Genomic DNA, 20477 nt, shown 5'->3' on the forward strand with positions numbered 1-20477 from the left:
CAATTGCTCATTTCTTCATGTTATTTGGTTAACAATAATTGTTGACGTCTATATTCATGGTCATCTGGAATTTGTATAATGAAAGAAGTGTTGCTTCAGGTTTTCAGCCATTATTGATAGCTTAAGGTTATGAAATGAAGTGATTGTGTAATGCAACAAGTGTAGTTTTTATTTAAACCTACGTTAGTAATTTCTCATTCATTCAGCATAATAGAACACAAGCACCCTGAACACCAAAGGAACCTTCAGCATCCAACAAGCAGATCCTTGTACTAAGACCACAACTAAAGTGAAAAAGTCATCAATCAAGACTTACATATCGTGGTTTGTGACTTCACTGTCTTTGATGAACTTGTGATACAGTGATAGTTCTGAATTGAAACAATTAACGATGTTCCAAAGTAGAATTGAGAATCCAACCTAGTATTGTTGATAAACTGATATTCAAAAGAAGAATTACAATTGGCCAATGAGTCTGTGTACAATCTGATATATAGAGAGCACAGAGCTACAGACTCTATCTAACTCAACTAACTAACTGACAGCTGTACACAGCTGTCCATACTAACTAAGGATTAACTCTAACTAGTAGAGTTAACTTACACAGTATACACTCACAAGTATAAGAAAAAATTTACCATTTTTTTTATTATTGACCTTCCTAAAAAACTTGATTTATTGTTTTGATGCACGTGAGATTCTCTAGTTGCTGTTGTCACTTAGTTTCTATATGTATACTGCATCTTGCATTGAAAACCTATCAATATGCAACTGTTTACTTTTCTATCTAAGTTTGATAGAATTTGAGTCCTAAATTTTTTGTTCCCCCAGGATAGAAACTATGTGACAGTAAAAAGTCGAGTTCTGTCTCCAGAATTTCGTGGTCGCATGGTAAGCTTTGGGCTATTTTTGAATTTATTGTTTTGTTTGGATGAAAATAATAGTTGCATTTTTGTATTATTTAATTAATATGCCCCCAGAAAAGATTCCAAAGTTTGTCCTACAAAACTCTTCTGCTCCTGCCTTAAAGGGGAATAGGAAAAATGCTCCTTTTCTGTTTCAAATTTTATGACTTAATTCAATCTATGCTTGTTCTTGCCAGTTTTGCTTTGCCGAAGTGTTATATGATGAGCCACAATATATGTCGTGCATTTTATGCTATTTTTTGGGTGATGTTTAGGTTTCAGCTTTTCTGTCGAACCATTTTTCAGAGGTCACGGACTACAGTTTTACTGCCGATATGGAAACCGAGGTATCCTCTCTCTCTCTCTCTCTCTCTCTCTCTCTCTTTATATATATATATATATATATATAAACTTCACTTGAAGAAACGTGAGCCATTGATTGAATAGTCAATTTTATAATAGCCATTAGATCATTTTTTTGTTTGTTTGTAATAACTGTATTTAATAAAAAAATAAATCGGTCACATTAATGCTATTAAGTATACAATTTTAACAATTAAAAATTAATTTAATATTTTTATATGAAGTAATAAGATGTTATTTATTATGTAGTTTTAATAATTAAATATTTATTTTGATATTCAGTAGTAAAATTAAATATTATACTGATATCTATGCACATTTTTTAAATTTGTTACTCTAAAATATGTTTTAGAGTAAATAATAATCTAAAGTAATAATTTTACAAATAATATTTAAATTAAAAATAATTCATAATATGTTATAATTATGGATATAAATTAATAAATAAATTATTATGTGTATATATCAATATAATTTATTTTAAGTTTTTTGAAATATATTGTGCAAACAAAAATAATTAAAGTAATGATTTAAAAGTAATGAGAGTAGTTGATTGAGTTAATTTATTCAAATTATTATTATTATTATAGATATTATAAAAATTATAATATATTATTAGTTTTTTCATTTTAATAAAATTAATTTTCAAATGAAAATATATTTAATTTTATCAAAATTCAAATATTTTATAGATATATAAAGGACAAATGACCTATTTGGTCTTTATCTTATTTTATTGGTTTATTTTGGTCCTTTATCTTTGTTCAGTTTAGTTCTTTATTTTTTAAAAAGTTTATTTTGCTCATTTTTAAATTTTTTTTTTTTTGTTCAGTTTAGACGTTGGATCCATTCAAGATTGATGCTATTAATTAGTTATGAATGAAGTTTTTTGTTCAAAATGAAGTGGAGGGGAAGGGTAGAAAATTAAACCAAATAAGTTCATTTATAAATGATTATCTAAGTCTATCTTAAATAGAATTAAAGGACCAAACTTAAAAAAAAAAATAAGATAAAGGATCAAACAGAATAAAAAAAATAAGATAACAGATCAAATAAATTTTTTAAAAAGATAAAGGACTAGATTGAACAAAAGAAATAAGATAAAAGATCTAATTGAACTTTTTAAAAGATAAAAGATCAAATTGAACCAAAATAAAATAAAATAAAAGACCAAATAGGTCATTTAGTCATATATAAATATATAAACATAAAATTATAATATTGAATATTATATCAATGTTTATTTTTAATTTTATTAAAATTTTGAAAATTAGTTACTTTAAAATGAATTTTATGAAAATTATTAATTAAAAGTACTGATTTTATAAATATGTTAAATTTAGAATAATTATAGTATTTTATTTTATTAATAACTAAGGATATTAATTAAGAAGTAAACTATTATTATTATTATTATTATTATATATATATATATAAGTGCAATGTTTTATTAAAATAGTTATTAGTAAATTAATATTTTAAAATGATTAGTATATCATTTGAAATTAAAAGTTTAATTTTTACCATAAAAATATTTAAAACTATTAATTATAAACACACAAAATTTAAGTACATTTAAACATAATATTCACAATAATAAAATTAAATACTCAAATTTAAATAATTACAAATTCATATATATATATATATATATATATACTAGTTTATACATTTTATATAGATATTACATTACTATTATTACTTGGAGCAAGAACAAATAAATTTTTTTTATAAATTTTTTTTTTATAGGCATAATGTTTAAAACAAACATCTTCTCAGTTAAAACAAATGCAGTTTTTCGTAGGAAGGATCAAACCTCTTCCGACCTTTCCCTACCCATGTAACCTTAGTCATTAACTTAATTATATTTAATATGCTACTAAATTTTTTTAAAATGAATTTTATTAATGTATATCTTTTTATATAAATATTAAATAAAAACATAAAAATTAAATAATTTAATCAAACCTGTGCATTGAGTTTGAGCTATGATTGTCCTGTCCCCTTTTGAGCTCTCTATTGTTTTTGTATTTTAAACGAGAATGACAATAGGATTTAAATCCAATGGTGTCCACAGAAATTGCCTAAATTGGATACAGGTATATAGGTATCTATTGGGCATAAACATGACCATTAAAATTTCTATTTGCATGGGTATTGTTACTCTTCGGGTCCTTTGTTTTTTTAAATGCCCGTATGCGTACAGATACTTTAGAACCCTACAAAAACCTATCCATTGTCATCCTAAATTTTAAAGCTCAGAAGCTGTACCACTATTGTAATTTGACACACCATTTATTGGAAGTTCCTCACAATTTTTAATTTGATTCTCTTGTCTATGGTTTGATCTAGTTCGTTGTTATTTGCCTATTATTATTTTGTATTTTTATTTTATGTCTCATTCTTGATTCAGCTTGATAATGTTTCTGCTGGATTAACTGAATGGAAAGGCCTCCTTAGAGACTATTGGACACGATTTAAATCATATTGTGAGCGTACTTCCAATGTTCATATTCATCAGGTGTGACTTCTCTCTTCGCTCAAGGCTTGAAATTTGGATATCTAAAATTTTAACTCTTGCTATTCTCTATTGACAATTGCAAATATTTCTCATTGCACGTTTATGTTCACGTTCAGTTTTATTTTTTGGTTATATACTCATGAAATGGTTTTATTGTTGCAGGTAGAGAAGATGTTGGAAAAGAAATTTGGCGATTATTTATTTGCTTCTCTCCCAGATCAGAGTCGGGTGTGTCCAAGGTAAGTTATTCCATGTATCATGTATGGATTGAATTAGCCACATTTTTGTAGTTATTTCTTTATGAATTTCTTGTTGTGCATTTTTCAAGAATGCTGGGTTTGTCCCATGAAGGTTATTAGAAAATGTTGCTATATCAAGTGCTAAAGTAGAATACCGAGCAATGACGCTCACTGCATGTGAATTCATATGATTAAGTCTTAAAAGAGTTGAAATTTTGTGGGATTAGGAATATGAACTCTGCAATGCATTCATTTTAGCCTTCCATGAACAAATATAGAAATTAATTGCCACTTCATTTGTAAGGGGATTAAATCTGGTGTAGTTAGCTACCATCTCATTTGTGAATTCTGATGACCAGCTGGTTTATTTACTGGCTGAATTTCTTCAAGTACCAAGAATATCTTATATTTGACTAAAAAGACATTTTTGGGACCAAAAATTATATTTGAACGACTATCTTCTCTTGTAAATTGCAATTTTATATTTATTAGGTTAGGTTTGTATTTTGTATAATAGGAGACAAAATAGAGGGATAATAGACGAAAACCGTGTTACAGTACATAGCGGATGCTCCTTTATGTAGATTAATTACAATTAATTATAGGAGATATTGTTCCTAAAATTCTGATATGATAATAAACACATAATCTAAAATTGATCCTATATTGATTCTCAACACTCTCCCTCTAGCTGAAGCTTACTAAGCAATCAACTTGTTACAAGAAAACTTATTCTCAACAAAAAACATAAAAAATGTGCTCCATTAAAAAAGACAATAGTTTAAATAACAACTCAGGGATGTTGGTAAAGTCGGGGAATATTGCTAGAAAAAGAGAGCTGGAATATTCGTCAGCCTATATAAAGCAAGTTCTGACTTTCTTAAAACCATTTGGAAGCTTCAAACCAATATTTTGAAGACAACTCGGGGATATTGGTGAAATTGGGGGATATTGCTGGGAAGAGAGAGTTGGAATACCCATCAGCTTAAGTAAATCCAAAGCAAGTTCTGGTCTTCTTAAAACCAAGATTTGGAATCTTCAAACAAACCATGGAGACCCAAAATTATTCAAACTGAAGGGACGAAATCATGATAAATAGCCAGCAACGTAAGAGAAGTCATTGAGAAAATGCCGGAAAAGGACAACTACATAATAGGTGACTAGAATGTTCTTCGCTGGAAAATGAGTGGTGAGATGAAGGCAGTGGCCGAAAAACATGCTGAAAAGAGATGGCGGTAGGATAGGTGACTGAAAAGTTCTTCGCTGGAAATTAAACGGCAAATCATGTACTAAAGTCCTCTTAGGCAGGAAGTGTAGAAGCCATAGAAGAAAACAGGGAGCACACATAAACAGAATCTACATAAGTCACCTAACATGGTCATGGGTAAAGACCAGAGATAAAAAGTTCTGTACTTCGTTCAACCACTGGTCTTCCAATCTTGGGGACTATTTTGGTTAATTTGGGTTAGTCAGATCTAGATATGTGGTGGGGTCATAGCTTGGTTTTTAATTATGCTGGTAGATGATATCAGGTGCCTTGCACTTATGTATAAGTCACCAGCAGTACCTCTGGTGCTGCTGTTTCTATGATTAATAAAATATACTATATTTGTTGCCTTCCAAAAAAAAAAAACAAACAGAATCTACAACTTAAAAGAAGCAAACAACACCAAGCCTGGAGGTGGGGCCCACAAGGATGCTCGGAATAGGGCCAAACTCCTAGGGTGGAGTCGCACCAGAGAGGTGACCCTAAGCCTTGAATTGCAGTCTGAAAGAAGACCTCACGCGCTGGAATCGTGTTTGACGCAAAAGCTGTTTGGCGCAGCAAAAAAGGCGCGAGGAGCAATGTCTTGAGATGTGCTGCCCGGATCTAGATAGATTTGCCTACAATGTGTCTGATGGTGGTCTTTCTGGTCGAAAATATCACTAATAGTGACGACAGCAGCAACCAAAAATTTTGTTGGAAAAGCGTAAAATGTCGTCGGAAAAGGAGCAGATAAGACAAGGGTTGTTAGAAACCTCAAGCAAGAACAGAAAATTAACAAAAGCAATAGAAGATAATACAGATGGAATGTGATGTATTAGCAAAAGCTGTTTGACTACATCACCAGCCTGAGTGATGTGTCTAGTAGCCAAGACATCAGCTCGCTCAAAGACCGGGGTGGTGTCCCTAACCAAGTCAGTGAGAAGTTCCTCTTCAATTGGGTACTTGCCCACAACTCTCTTCAATAACGACACATGAAAAACGGATGAATTCGAGCCGACTCAGGTAATTGAACCTTATATGCCACCATGCCTATGCGTTCAACAATTTGGAATTGTCCATAGTAACGAGGGGCAAGTTAGGAACAGATGCGCGTCATGACAGTTTGCTGCGCATGAGGTCTCAGTTTCAGAAAAACCCAATCTCCTACCTCAAAAGAGTGGTCTGTTCTTTTGCTGTCAGCCTGAGATTTCATTCTATTTTGGGCTTGGAGGAGATGATGCTGCAGCTGACGTAAGGCTTAATCGCAATCAATCAACTCCCATTGCATTGCCTCCACTTTGGTCTCGCCAATGAGGAAATGAGTGAGCACTGGAGGTTGGCGGCCATACACTGCCTCAAAAGGGGTGGTCCTCGTAGAGACATGGAATGCGGTGTTGTACTAGTACTCGGCCCATGGCAACCACAACACCCACAATTTGGGTTGATTAGCGATAAAACTGCGAAGGAAAGTCTCAAGATAGCAATTAATTAACTTCGTTTGCCCATCCGTTTGAGGATGATAGGCAGTGCTCATCTTCAATTGAGTACCTTGCAGCTTGAATAGTTCCTTCCAGAAACCGCTAACAAGATGGGATCTTTGTCGCTCAAGATGGATGCTAGAATCCCATGTAAACGGATCACCTCCATAGTGAAAATCTCAGCCAGCATCTTCGCTGTGTAAGGATGCTTTAGTGGGATGAAGTGACTGTATTTGGACAAACGATCCACAACCACAAGAATTGCAGTGTATCCTTTGGATTTAAGGAGCCCAATAATGAAATCCATAGAAATTTCTTCCCAAATCTAGTTGGGAATGTTCAGAGGTTGTAGTAAGCCACCAGGAACCACTGCTAAATACTTTTGACGTTGACAAACATCACACTCCTTGACAAACTCTTGGACATCTTTCTTCATGCCCACCCAGAATAAATTTGCTGCGAGTCTCCTATTTGTGCGATAGAACCCAGAATGGACACCCGGAGGAATGGAGTGATATTCCTTGAGCAATGTTGGAATCCACATGGATTTAGCTGAAATGACCAGCCTCCCTTTATAGAGAAGCACCCTCTCCATATAAGAGTAACCGGGTTTGGTGTCTGTTTTGTTGCAAGGCCTCAATGATGCTGCAAAGGACGTCATCGTGGTGGACTTCTTCAATTTTTATTTTTTTTTTATCAGCAAAGATAAGTATATTCATATATATAAAAAAAAGTACCAGAGGTACTTGAAATACATGTAGTTGGATGGCCATAATCTGGTTCCAAGTCAGACTAAAATAGAGTCTGTAAAAGGAACCAATAGGCTGCACCCTGCCATGAATTACAATTTTAATACAAAAAACCTTGTCTCATATTAGTAGACCATTGATTGAAGTGTACTGCAAAACCTTTCTCCAAATTTGATAACCATGTCCATAGAAGAAAAGAAGCCTCATCAATCATTCTGTTGCTGTCAAAGGAATCATTGTTGAAGATAATCTTGTTTTGCTTCTCCCAAATTGTCCAAGTTACAGCCAGCCACCAACATTTCCATCTATTAATCCTTGAACCACCAGGTAGTATGGAACCATATTGGAGAAAGTGTTGTGTTGGTTCAAACGGTAAAGCTGCTGAAGTATTCATCCAAGATAATGATTCCCACCAAATTGGGAGGATTTTGCTGCAGTGAAAAAACACATGTCCTGCTTCCTCTTCCATATTTCCACAAAACGGACAGCTCCTATCCACAATCTCTACTCGTCTCCTAATTAGATTTGCTTTAGTAGGCAGCCTATCTCTAAGGAGCCTCCACGCAAAAACTGCAACTTTGGTTGGCACCTTTAGATTCCATAGCTCCACAAATGCTCGGTCCCTTTCCCCCTCATCTGCTTCCCTTGTCATTAGTTTGTATGCTGACTGTACTGTGTAATGACCGCTTTGATCTGCCTTCCACACCCAATCATCCCTCCTATTCCTCTGAATTGTGCTCCACTCAATGTCCCTTAAGAAGTTTGAAGTCATTGCTATCTCATTATCAAACAGTGGTCTCCTCCATGACAAGTTCCACTCCCATTCATTATCCTTGAAGCCTCCCATTTGCTGGATTGAGTTGTTCTGCTGTTGAGAGATTACAAACAGCCTGGGATACTTTGTGATTAATGAGACCTCACCTTGTATCCACTCATTCTTCAATAACTGCCTTTCCCTCTGGCCATATGGGGTGGTGTGCCATAGCTTTCAATTCCCCTTCTTCATACATTCGAGACAACACATTAGCCCCTTTATTTTCTAGGCTTGTTTTATAGATGATGTCAAAACGATAACCCAGTAGCTTGGTAGCCCAATTTTGTTGATCCATAGTGGCTATCCACTGTTGAAGAAATTACATAAACTCTTCTGATCAGTAAACAATGAATTTGTGTCCCAACAAATAGTGCCGCCAATGTTGGATTGCCAATGCCACTACCATTAGTTCTTTTTCATAGGCTGACTTGGTTAACTTTTTGTCCTTGAGTGCCTTGCTGAAATAAGCCACTAGTCGTCATTGCTGAATTAAAATAGCCCCTAAACCATGGCCTAAAGCATCGCTCTCTATGATGAATTCTTGGCTAAAGTCAGGTAATGCCAAGACTGGGTCTGTAGTCCTTTTCTCTTTCAATGATTCAAAAGCTGTTCTGAGTCTCCCCATTTAAACCCATCATTCTTAGTCAAATCAGTCAGAGGGCGAGGAGCTAATTTCCCATAGTCCTTGATGAATTTGCGGTAGTAGCCGGTCAGTCGTAAGAAGCTGCACACCCTCTTTACATTTTTTGGAACCGGCCACTCAATCACACTTTTAACTTTATTGGAATCCATGGCCACACAATCTTTGGAAATGACATGACCCAAGTATTCTATGGTTGTTTGACTGAAGTAACACTTCTTCCGGTTTGCCACCAGCCGTTCTTTCTTCAAAACATCCAAAACAGCAGTTAAGTGCATAATGTGGGACTTCCAATCCGGGCTATATATCAATATGTTGTAAAAAAAAAAAAAAACTAATACCGGCTTTCTCAACATGTCTCTGAAAACTTCATTCATCAATTATTGAAATGTAGAGGGCGTTCATCAACCCGAAAGGCATTACTCAATATTCATAATGTCCTTCATGGGTTCTGAATGCAGTTTTATGTTTATCCTCTTGCCTAACTCGAACTGGATGGTACCTTGATTTCATGTCCAGTTTAGAGAAATAATGTGCCCCATGCAATTCATCTAACAACTCATCAATTACAGGAATGAGAAATTTATCCGGTACCGTCACCTTGTCTCGTCTTTCCTTTTCACCAAAATTATCGGGCTTGAAAATGGACTTTGACTGGGACGAATCATGTAGTGTCCATCAATTGCTTGACTTGCTTCTCTATTTCATTCTTGTGATGGTGTGGGTACCGGTATGGCCTCACATTCACTAGCCCTTGGCCCTCCATCAAGGTAATGGCATGCTCTTTACCACGTTGAGGCGATAATCCCTTTGGTTCCCTAAAAATTTATAAATACCCATCCAAAAGGCTTTTGATTTTGGGGGGGGGGGGGGTGTTGGTCAGACAACACGTCACGTTCAGACCCTAAGGGCTTGGAATGACTGATTTGTAACTCTGTGCAAAGCAACAACCCCTCAATCATGTGGTAAGGTTTACCAAACAGACTTTGAAAAGCAACCTGTTCTGCAACTCCTTTGCCCTCACCTTGTAATTCCACCCACTTGTTCTCTAATTGAAATTGCATGCTCTGTTTGCCCCAATTGACCCACATGCAACCAAGAGACGCTAGCCACGATATTCCTAATACAACGTCGATCCCATTTAAATCAAACAAGAGTGTATCAATTGGAATGGTGATTTCTCCTAACTTCAGCTCAACTTGAAAGTCCTCTTGTTTCCAAAGACAAACTGCCTACCTCTCTAGTTTTCCCCTCCTCTCACCGACCTATTTTCCTTTTCCAGCGGCCACTGTAGGCAGCCCGTTGTTTTCTGGCTACTGTTCCAATCACCACCTAAATCGTCAGATTGTTGTCCATCAACCTACTCTCATTTGGCCTATGTGTCACCGTCGGAAGCTTCATGCACCCTCACGCATGAGCTTTCCGATGCATCAACTCTAGTAATCAGCTGCCTTCACAAAGTCTTTGAGGGGACCCAGGATTTGTAACAAGCTGGGTGCATATGATCTATATGTACCAGCTTGAGGACCAGCTTGAGGGGGAGTGTTGAGAATTAGGAATAAATATTATACATTTAATGTATGATGATTTGATATCTGATTTCGAGGAAACTTATATGATTTAGAGGAAATTGAATATCCTCTAATTATGTGTAATTAATACATGATCATTCTATATAAACCAGTACCATAATATCATTTAGACATATGGTTTCAGCCTAATATGCCTCTGATTCCTGCTATTTAACAGGTATGATAGAAGGAAAACAAGGGAGGAGAGAAGTTTGAAATGTAAATTAAAGGGAAAATGGAAATAAGGAAAATTTTGAATTTATGTTTCTAGAAGTCATAAAGTGAGATTTTGTAGTTTCAAGGTGAGATAAAGTGAAAGGTTGAGAGTGGAGCTAAAGTGAGATTTTGGGAGGATGAATGGAATGTAGTTGGCGTGCCACTGAAGGCGAAATACCCCAGACTATACCTTATATCTGACCAGCATAATCAGTATATACAGCAGATGGGGATGAGCTCAGACACAAGATGGGAATGGAGACTGCAATGGAGGCGCTTATTCTTTGATGCTGAAATAGATATGGTTGCCAAGTTTATGCAAGATATAGAAGGGCTCACAATCTGTCCATACAGACATGATAAGTGGGTCTGGAGGGGGGACAAAAGCGGGAGCTACTCAATGGGAAGTGCGTACAAATGGCTAGTTAGGGAATCAATAGATGAGAATCAGGACACGTATTCAATGAGTTATGGGAACTCCGGATTCCATCTAAAGCTGTGTTCTTTTCTTGGAGACTAATCTGGGATAGGCTGCCTACCGAGACCAATTTACGGCGGAGAAACTTGGAAATCAATGACAGCATGTGCCCATTCTGCAGGAATTTTGAAGAGGATGCAGCACACTTATTCTTTTCTTGTGATAAGGTCTTGCTGCTTTGGTGGGAATCGATGTCTTGGATGGAGATAGTGGGACCTCTCCCACAAAACCCGAGGGAACATTTCCTACAACACTCCTCTTGCAGGGTGTCGGGTATCAGCAAAAAGTGATGGCTGAGTTGGTGGATATCCTTAACAAGGTGCATTTGGCACCATAGAAATAGGATTGTCTTCTCAAATGAGAAGTTCAATGCCAACAAACTGATGGAGGAAGCCTTTTGTAATTAGGAAGGAAATATGTCATAGGTATAGGGTAAATACATACCAAGATTACTGTCAGTTGTTTGGTAGATTAATTCTTGGTAACTAACCTAGGCTACCACACTTCTGCATATCTTGGAGCTGATGTGTATTTTGTACAGTACCCCTTGTACTGATGTTTATATCCAATATATTAGTATTTTTGCTGATAAAAAAAAAGTTTCTAGAAGCCATTGTCTCTATTTTCTTTCCTCCCAGCCAAATATATTAATCTCAAGTAGAACTAAGCATTAACTATGTGGAAGAAAGCGGGAGCCCTCTTGGAGGGGAGACCCTTCGAAGAATGATTGTTTTCCTTGTTTTTTCATCTTCAACCAAGAAATAAAACCATTCTTTTCTATCTTCTAGTTTCTATTTTGGGTTCCTAACAGAAAATATTGTAGTGTGAGAAAGTTAAAGAAACTGAGAGAAAGAGAGGGAAAATGCTCAAAAGATAATGGAACTGTTATTTTGTTAAAAAATTGCAACTAAAACTGTTTCAGTTTTACAGTCACTGTAATTCATTTGTAGTTAGGCTGGTCACAGTAACTAAAAACTAACTACCCAGCTGATTCAACACTAGAGCTGTGTCAACAATTCACAGAGAAGGCTCTAATACCCAAACCATATGAACTTGTTTTGGAATGTTATCATTATACTGGGCTACTTTTGTACTGTGATTATGGCATTATGCTATGCTGATTTATTTATTTGTAGAAAATGGCATTGATTACATTCATTATATGCTTCCGTGTTTGTTGGTCAGATCTTCCCTTGATATGTTTTGATTGAACTTGTTTCAGCTGTATGGAAGGCACACTTATTTTTAAAGTAAGTAGATTTGGTGCTGGGTACTTTATAGGCTGTGATCAACATCCGAGGTGCAAGTGAGTATTTTATGGCATATTTGTTTTGTAGGTTCTTGTTCTGACCCAACTGATATGTGATTTATGCAATGTTGTACATATTATGTACTACATTGCACATGCTATATACTATGTTAGTTGCACATCCTATTTTCTGTTCTTTCCATTCAATTCAATAAAATGTTTCTTTTCTTTCCGATTTCTATTCTATGTTTATAACAATTAATGGTAAGTACATTTAGTCTATAGTCTCTAAAAATAGTGGATATGCTGAGCTTATGGGATCTCATCTAAATTTTAGGACTGCTAATTTTTTTGCACCCCATTACAACATTGACTTTGCCTTTTGTAGTATTTGTTGCTAAAATTTGCATATGAATCTATTATGAGTTTTTCTTGTGATTGCCGAAAACAGGTACATTGCTAAAACATTATATGGTACCGAGGAGGAAGAGGATGCATCTCAGCCAAACACTAGAATAGAGGAACCAAAACTCCTTGGTGTTACCAGTGGTTCAAATGAAAAGGTTTGCTTTAGATCCTGGATTGGTTGTATGCTGTAAAGGACTTATTTAATTTTCTTTTGGGGCTGTTAATTATTGTGTATAAATGGCATTATGTTTCCCTCAGGTTCTTTTGAAAAGTGGTCCTTACGGAGTCTATGTTCAGCTCGGAGAAGATAGGAAGGGATACATACCTAGAAGAGCTTCTGTCTCTCATGTATGTAACATTTCCCATTTTCAACACTGAGTAATTTTATTTTACTATTTTTGGGGCTATGGTTGCCTGGTATTTCAACAATAGTTTGTATCTTAGTCTGACAAAAAGAAGTTTGTATCTCCCTGTTTCTTGAAAATTTAAGAGGTCAATGTGTTGGATGCTTACATTATATGTTGCATTATAAGTTGCTCTCATTAGCTGATGCATGTGTTGGGTTTGGCAATGAAATTCATGCCTGGCCTGATTTTGACTTGGCCTGGCCCAAATTTTTATTGGCCAAAACTGGGGTGACCTGTGATAGGCTGGGGCAGCCTGTTGGCCCTTTTTTTATTTTCTTATTATTTACTTTTTTTTATAATTATTAAAATCACAAATGATAAATTCGATATTATATGTGCTGTAGGATTGAGTTGGACAAATAACCCACCAAGAATGATTATTGACAAGGACAAAATTCCTAAGATTTTTTAAGGGTAGAAAGGTGATCTATGTGCCAAACTACTTTTGGTGCTAAAATATAGCCATTTTAGTGAAAATTAGTGAAAATGACTTGAAATACTTTTTGGGTTATAAAACTGTGAATGTTAGGAGGGAGGAGAATAAAGCATAAGGGTTCAAACTGAAAGGATGACGAGGTTATGATTTGATTGTCAAACAATGTGGAAGATTATTAAGATAGTGTAAGTGAAATAGAAGCATGGGAATTATCATGGCGAATAGAAAGCTGCATGGTTTTAAGAGAATGTTCACAAAACTCAACTAAGGATATTCACCCATGATTATCCGAAGCTGATTAATGTGAGTCGATAAACATAGATAATCAAGGAACAATTTGGATCCTAAAAGCAAATTAATGAGAGGAGATAAACCTAGCTAATCAAGGAAAAATTGAAATCCCAAAAATATTATCTGATACACTAATTTTCTAATAGAATAAGCAACAATGCTCCTATTAATTTGGTTGCTTGATCTGAAACATCCATAATTGTCTAAATAATCTTTCTACAAAAAAAAATTCGCTGTTCCTCTCAATTGTCACTCTTTGATGTTTCTGCAATTTTATTTTTCAACCAGTATAACGTATGCTTTGTAGAAGAACATAATAATGCACTTTTAATGCACAAACCAATTTCCCCGAGTTTTTAATGCACTTACTTTTACTTTGCAATGAAATCATTTTTAAATTGTCTAGTCCCCCCTCCCCTGTTTAGGGTAGCATTTTTTTTTTGAGTGGAGGGATCAATTTTTTGTGTGAAATTATTTTCTTAATATGATTGTTAAAATCAAATCGGTAGAATACACTCTATATTCAAAGTCTGTTATATAATGTGGTTATTTGTTTCCATTGTGCATCAAAATTCTTCTTGTTCCTCTATGAATGTGGCTGCTGAGTGAGTATGCTGTGCATGCATTTGTGCTACCTCTGGTTGATGTCTTTTCTTTTTTGTGGGTGAAGAGTTAAGAGCTGGTTGTACAAATATGAGCAATTATTATATCTTCCAATGAAAGGAGAGAAGTAACAATTTGTGTTGTTTCAGATCAAGGATGTGGATTCTATCACTCTTAAAGATGCACTTGAGGTGCTACAATACCCATTGACATTGGTATGTTTCTCACTTTTCAATTTGAGCCATAGGTACTTATTTCATGTATCCGCATATTAAATGCATTTAGTGTTTTGTAGGAATTATTATCTCTTAGCCTATGAAGTAGCATATGAATTAGTCCATATATATGGATATATTGCATAAGAAAGCAACTTCATTCATACTAATCTCTCTCACTAAATTCAACATGGTATCAGGGTGGTACCACCCTTTGACTTGTCCTTATTACTTTTCTTTAGCTTTTGTTTTTTGTCCTTATTACTTTTCTTTAGCCTCATCCTCTGGTGCAAATAGCCAATCAACCTTGCTCTATTGCTCTTTTCCTGCAACCTCTTCCGGTGAGTTGTAATTGCTAGTCAAACCATAGAATGTCATCTCCAGCAAACTTTCTAGTGACCTCTTCTAGCAAACCTCTCTACTGGAGAAATTTGTAGCAATTTTTTCAATTATCTTCCTGTGACTTTTCTGGTGAACTCTCGTGAACTTCTGGCAATCTCTGCTTGCAACCTATAAAGTTCCATTAAATTTTTGCGGAGAGATAGTAGCCCATTACCTCTATTAGTATTATGCGATCTCTTTAAGCAATTCTCAGCATTATTAATCTCCACATTCTGTGCCATGTCATTCTCTAGTAAACACCTCATTTTCTTATGAGTCAATCTTTAGCTGCAACACCACATTCTTTGTTTTTTTTTGTTTTTTGCTCCCTTGGGCTGCATTATACCATTTTTCATGTGTTTTTAGTTCTTGGTGAATTTGGAGTATTCTAGTTGATGTTGTGTATAATTTACTTGCCAAGAAATTTCTGCTGATGATTATTCCAGTTAAACTCTACTTTTAGCTAGGCTATAAATGTCTCTTTCCTTCTCTGGTGCCTTAGGATTTGGTATAATGCATCAAATGATTTAGCTCTTGCCTCACTTAGTGCCATTTTGCTATCTTTCTTAGCTACCGCACATTTTTATCAATTTTAAGCATGCAAATTTTATCATTTCCCTAATCATATTCTTTGCACTAAAGCTTCTAATCCTCCCAAAATTTTATTTTTTGGTGTGTAAGCAATGATCATGTTATGTTAGTCCACATCAAACTTTAGAGCTATAACGATATCTCCTAACCTTTTAACAAGCACAATATTAATCTTCCAATACTTGTCTACAATTTTACTCACCCCTTGCCCTTTTCATTCATAAGTACTCTTCAAAACATTATCCATCTACACTAGCAATTCCATTTTAAATCTCTCTCTCAAAATTCAAAATATTATCCCTTTAGAGAGAATGTGATTTTGATCTATCCAATTGTTGAATTATATCTACATATTATCAAGATTGCGTGTGTCAAATTTGAACAACAATAAAAAGGGAATTAAATGATTCGTATTTTACTATATTTTGAAAAGTTTATAATACGCCGGTATTAATCCTTATGAACAGGATAGCGAATAATTTTGGATCAATATGAATTTTTTTATATATTATCTTGTGAAACGAATTTTCAATTCAACGTTGAATTTTAAGAAAACATTATTCAATTGAAAGTTATTGAACAGTGTAATAGTTGGTCAAAGTTAAATGTAATATGATCCCTATATATATGGGAATGCTAATATCCAAAAAGCTTGGACTAAAAAACCATAAACTCTTGTTTTTTAAAATTTAATTTAAGGACATTATTGTACTTTATCATTTAACTTCAAAAATAAAATAAAAAAATTCATATTTATAGGAGAGAAACGTGGAAAAAGATAGGAAAAAGAAAAAAATATTTTAATTTTATTTTTTAAATTACATGATAAAATATGATAATATCCTTAAATTAAATTTTGGAAAACAAAAGAATTTTCCAAATGGATTTAGTCCAAAATTTTTGGTGTGGAATGCTAATACACACCAACTACGGTAGTTATTAGCATTCCCCATATATATATATACTTCATAAAGCATATTTGATGCTAGTTTTAATAAATACTGTTGGGTTACAAAAATTGTCCTTAGTTAATGATATTTTATGAGAAAGACATGTACAATGTGAACTTGAAATCAAATGGTTCTTTCTTTTGTTTTTTTAATATTCGATCTTCGAAATATTTTTCCTTCGTATGATACTTTGATTTGTGCACTAACAGATCTGATTTCTATTCCTGTCTGCATTGTCGTTGAACTAATTTCTTTGTGGTTAGGGTAACCATCCTAAGGATGGACAGCCTGTCATATTAAGGCTTGCAAGAGCTGGGTTTTGTGTTAGACATCGGCGAACAATTGCTTCTATTCCTAAGGTATGATTTTAGGTTTAACCATTTCTAATTTTAGATTTTATTTTTCTTTCCATCTTTGCCACCATAGCAGCATAGACACATTTGCAAATTCGATTGTGGATGGTCTCGATTTTACAAATTTTGGTTAAATCAGTCACTACCTTTTAGGATGTAACTACATTAATAAAAGCACTAATTCTAAGAGAAAGGAAACAAAGCATGTAGCATTGCTCTTTTTTAGATGTTAGTGCATGTTCTTGGATTTGTAACTGGTTAAATCTTCATGTTACCAATGAAGCAAACACTCATCTATAATGTATGGTAGAAATAACATCCGTGGATGGATATTTTTTTGTGAATTTTCCCCTTCGTTTGAGAAATTGATTCTATGGCCTAGTCAGTTGGGGTGATAGGTTTTCTTCCTTTTGTCTTTAACATGTACGTTGGTTTTTTATTTTGTTTCTCACCCCGAGTTGGAGCCTTGAGGTTGAGGATTTAAATTTTAGGAGTTTTATAAGATCAGTTCTTTGGATTAACTAACTGGATATAGACCACTTTTAACTATTGATGTCTGTTCTGCAAAATTGTGTACCGATTTAATTCATACCTGTTTATATGACCTATAACGGGCTAACGGCATTACCATTGGTTTTCCGTTGGAACAGAGACAATCAGACGTTTGGCCTGTCACAAAGAACGTTTCCTTTCACATTTTTTCTTCGCATTTCAATGTGTAACCAAACACCGCTATTATGTCAAAATAACATTTCAAAGCAAGTTTTTCCAAAGCTAAAACTTTTCGCTTTAATGTAAACTTAGGTTTGGCTGGGTTTACAAACCGACACTTGACTGTTTTTTGATTGTTATTTTTTTTTTTTTGAAATCGACATTCAGAATGTGAAGCCAAGTGATGTCACCCTGGAAAAAGCCCTTGAATATTTATCTGGTGATGATGTGAGACGATCTGGTCGTCCAAAAAAAGGCAAATCTAAAGTTGAAGTTGAAGTTATTGAAGCGTTTTAAGTTTTCGGCCTGTCTCTAGCATATTTTCAGAGTTTTCTCGTGATTGAGATTGATTACATTAAGCTACTGGCAATTTCGAACAATTTTCCGACCAGAGTTTGCGAATCCAATCCCAGACAAGTCCTGGAAGATTCTTTTATGGAGCCAAATGTATATTTATTACTGTTTTAGAAATTTTGTTGAGTGTCTCTATTTTTGGTTACCTGTCTAACGTTAGGCCAATATGACATTTACTTTTGATAGAAATTTGTTATAGCAATTGAACTTGATTAGAAGCCCTGAACGCTGAGATTTTGAGCAGCCTATGGGTTGATATTCTTTTGTTGTATACTATACTATAAAGCCGATCAAGGGACGCGTACAACAAATTCATAGAAAAGCCTATTCATTACCTTTTCTTAAATTTGTCTTGTACCTTTTACTTTAATTTTTGGGTAAATAGTTAATTTCGTGTTTGAATATGTAATTCATTGACAAATGTATTTCTGAAAGATGAAAATATAAAATTTAGTTATCGAAAATATAAAAAGTAAGATAAATATATTTGATAGCTAACTTTTGTCTATTGTCGTTAATAAAATAACTTACGTGGCACATAGGATAAATTTATCACTGAAATGAGTGTCAATGTAGTTATGCCAATTAGATTAGATATGTCAAATAGATATTATTTATGGACGTAAATGTTAATGATTTTTTGTTAGATAAAAATGTCTATTTTTTTATCAAAGTGTAATTTATTTGGACCTAAATATCATTACCTTTTATTGGATCAAAATATCAATAAGTTACTATGATTAGAAAAAAAATATAATTTTAAACCTAAATATCAAAATTTTGTTTCATTAAGGATAAAATATAATTTTAGGATAAATTTTTGTCATTTTTTATCGTTACAAACATAACATTACAATAATTATTTAAAAAATATATTCATAAACATAATTTAAAAAAAGCATAATAATAGCGATAATATTGATTATCAATCATAATTTGTCTATCATAATAGAAATTATCCAAAATAAATATTGTACCAGTTTACCAAAATAAAAATTATAACAATATACCAATTATTACAAATTTTTCAAAGTTATAATAATTAGTCACAATTAACTATAAATAAAAGATAAATATATCTCGTATTTCACTTCTTTAAATCTTGACTATTTTATTAACAGTGATAGACGGAAGTTAACGTTTAGATATATTTGTTGGACTTTTTACACTTTCAGGAATTAAATTTTGTATTTTCATCTTTTAGGGACACATTTGTCAATGAATTACACATTCAGGGACAAAAATGATTATTTACTTATTCTTATTCGCAGAGGGTAGGAAGACGAAAAGTCAAGAAAATATTATATGATAAATATGCCCTTATTTTGACAATCATTTCAGTGACAAATTTATCCCTCTGTGTCACATATGCTATTTCATTAATGGTGACAAATGAAAGTCAACGACCGGATATATTTGTTGCATTTTTTACACTTGAGGACTAAATTTTGTATTTTCATTTTTCAGGGACACATTTGTTAGTGAATTACACATTCAAAAAGAAAAGTGACTATTTACCCTTAATTTTTTGGTTTTTAATACTTGACTTTCATACAGTTTAAGAGTGGTTGCTAAATTAAATTTCTCTGCGCCTAAAAGAAAATCAATTATCATAATTGATTTTCTACTTTGCATAACGATGGAGTAATAAAACCTTGAAAATGAATTTTCCATCTCTAAGGAAAATCATTATGATCCCTCAGAAAATTGTCTCAGACCTATCTATACTCCCCTGTTAGCTAATTAATCAATTGTTTATCTAGGTGATTTTTTTATTATTTTTGCATTCCTTATTGCTAAGAAAATATATATGAATCAATTCAACGTATTAACTTTATAGAAAAATAATAGAAAATGATGTCATATCAGGGTTCTCATTTAGGAGGTACCAAATCGAATCTAAATATCTCATTGATCACACATATTTTATATTTAAGTTATTTAAAACACATACAATTAAACCTAATGTCACTTGTATTTTAAATCAAACAGCTATTATATATTATGTGCAAGCTTAAATATATTTTTGGTCCTTGATATATACTTGAATTTTGCATTTGATCCCTAATAAATTTTGTTTTGTGATAGGTCTCTAATATATGAAAATTTTTGTGCAAGATCTGTCATTAGAAGGAATCCGTTAACTGTTGATGAGGTCGTTAACTCAACATGTCAGCAAACTACATGTGATGTCACGTGTACTCTATGGAAGTTGGGATTCCACGTAGGAAATAGATATTTTATTTTAATAATTAGAAAATATTGTTTATGATAAAAAATTAAATTAAGATTAAGAGGCAGAGAGAAG

General features: G+C 33.7%; 1 protein-coding gene across 1 annotated transcript in view; it reads left to right on the forward strand.

Moving 5' to 3' along the window:
• Positions 1 to 18491, forward strand: part of LOC100778913 (DNA topoisomerase 1) — a 38831-nt gene extending 20340 nt beyond the window's left edge. The window contains exons 13-22 of the mRNA XM_006596101.3: positions 832 to 891; positions 1181 to 1252; positions 3682 to 3789; positions 3952 to 4028; positions 12443 to 12526; positions 12921 to 13032; positions 13136 to 13225; positions 14764 to 14829; positions 17015 to 17110; positions 17984 to 18491. Coding sequence (XP_006596164.1) covers positions 832 to 891; positions 1181 to 1252; positions 3682 to 3789; positions 3952 to 4028; positions 12443 to 12526; positions 12921 to 13032; positions 13136 to 13225; positions 14764 to 14829; positions 17015 to 17110; positions 17984 to 18112 — 894 coding nt within the window. The 3' untranslated portion in view covers positions 18113 to 18491. The remainder of the gene's footprint in view (positions 1 to 831; positions 892 to 1180; positions 1253 to 3681; positions 3790 to 3951; positions 4029 to 12442; positions 12527 to 12920; positions 13033 to 13135; positions 13226 to 14763; positions 14830 to 17014; positions 17111 to 17983) is intronic.
• Positions 18492 to 20477: the final 1986 nt, after the last annotated feature.

This window comes from Glycine max, chromosome 14 (assembly GCF_000004515.6).
Source record: "Glycine max cultivar Williams 82 chromosome 14, Glycine_max_v4.0, whole genome shotgun sequence".
NCBI lineage: Eukaryota > Viridiplantae > Streptophyta > Magnoliopsida > Fabales > Fabaceae > Glycine > Glycine max.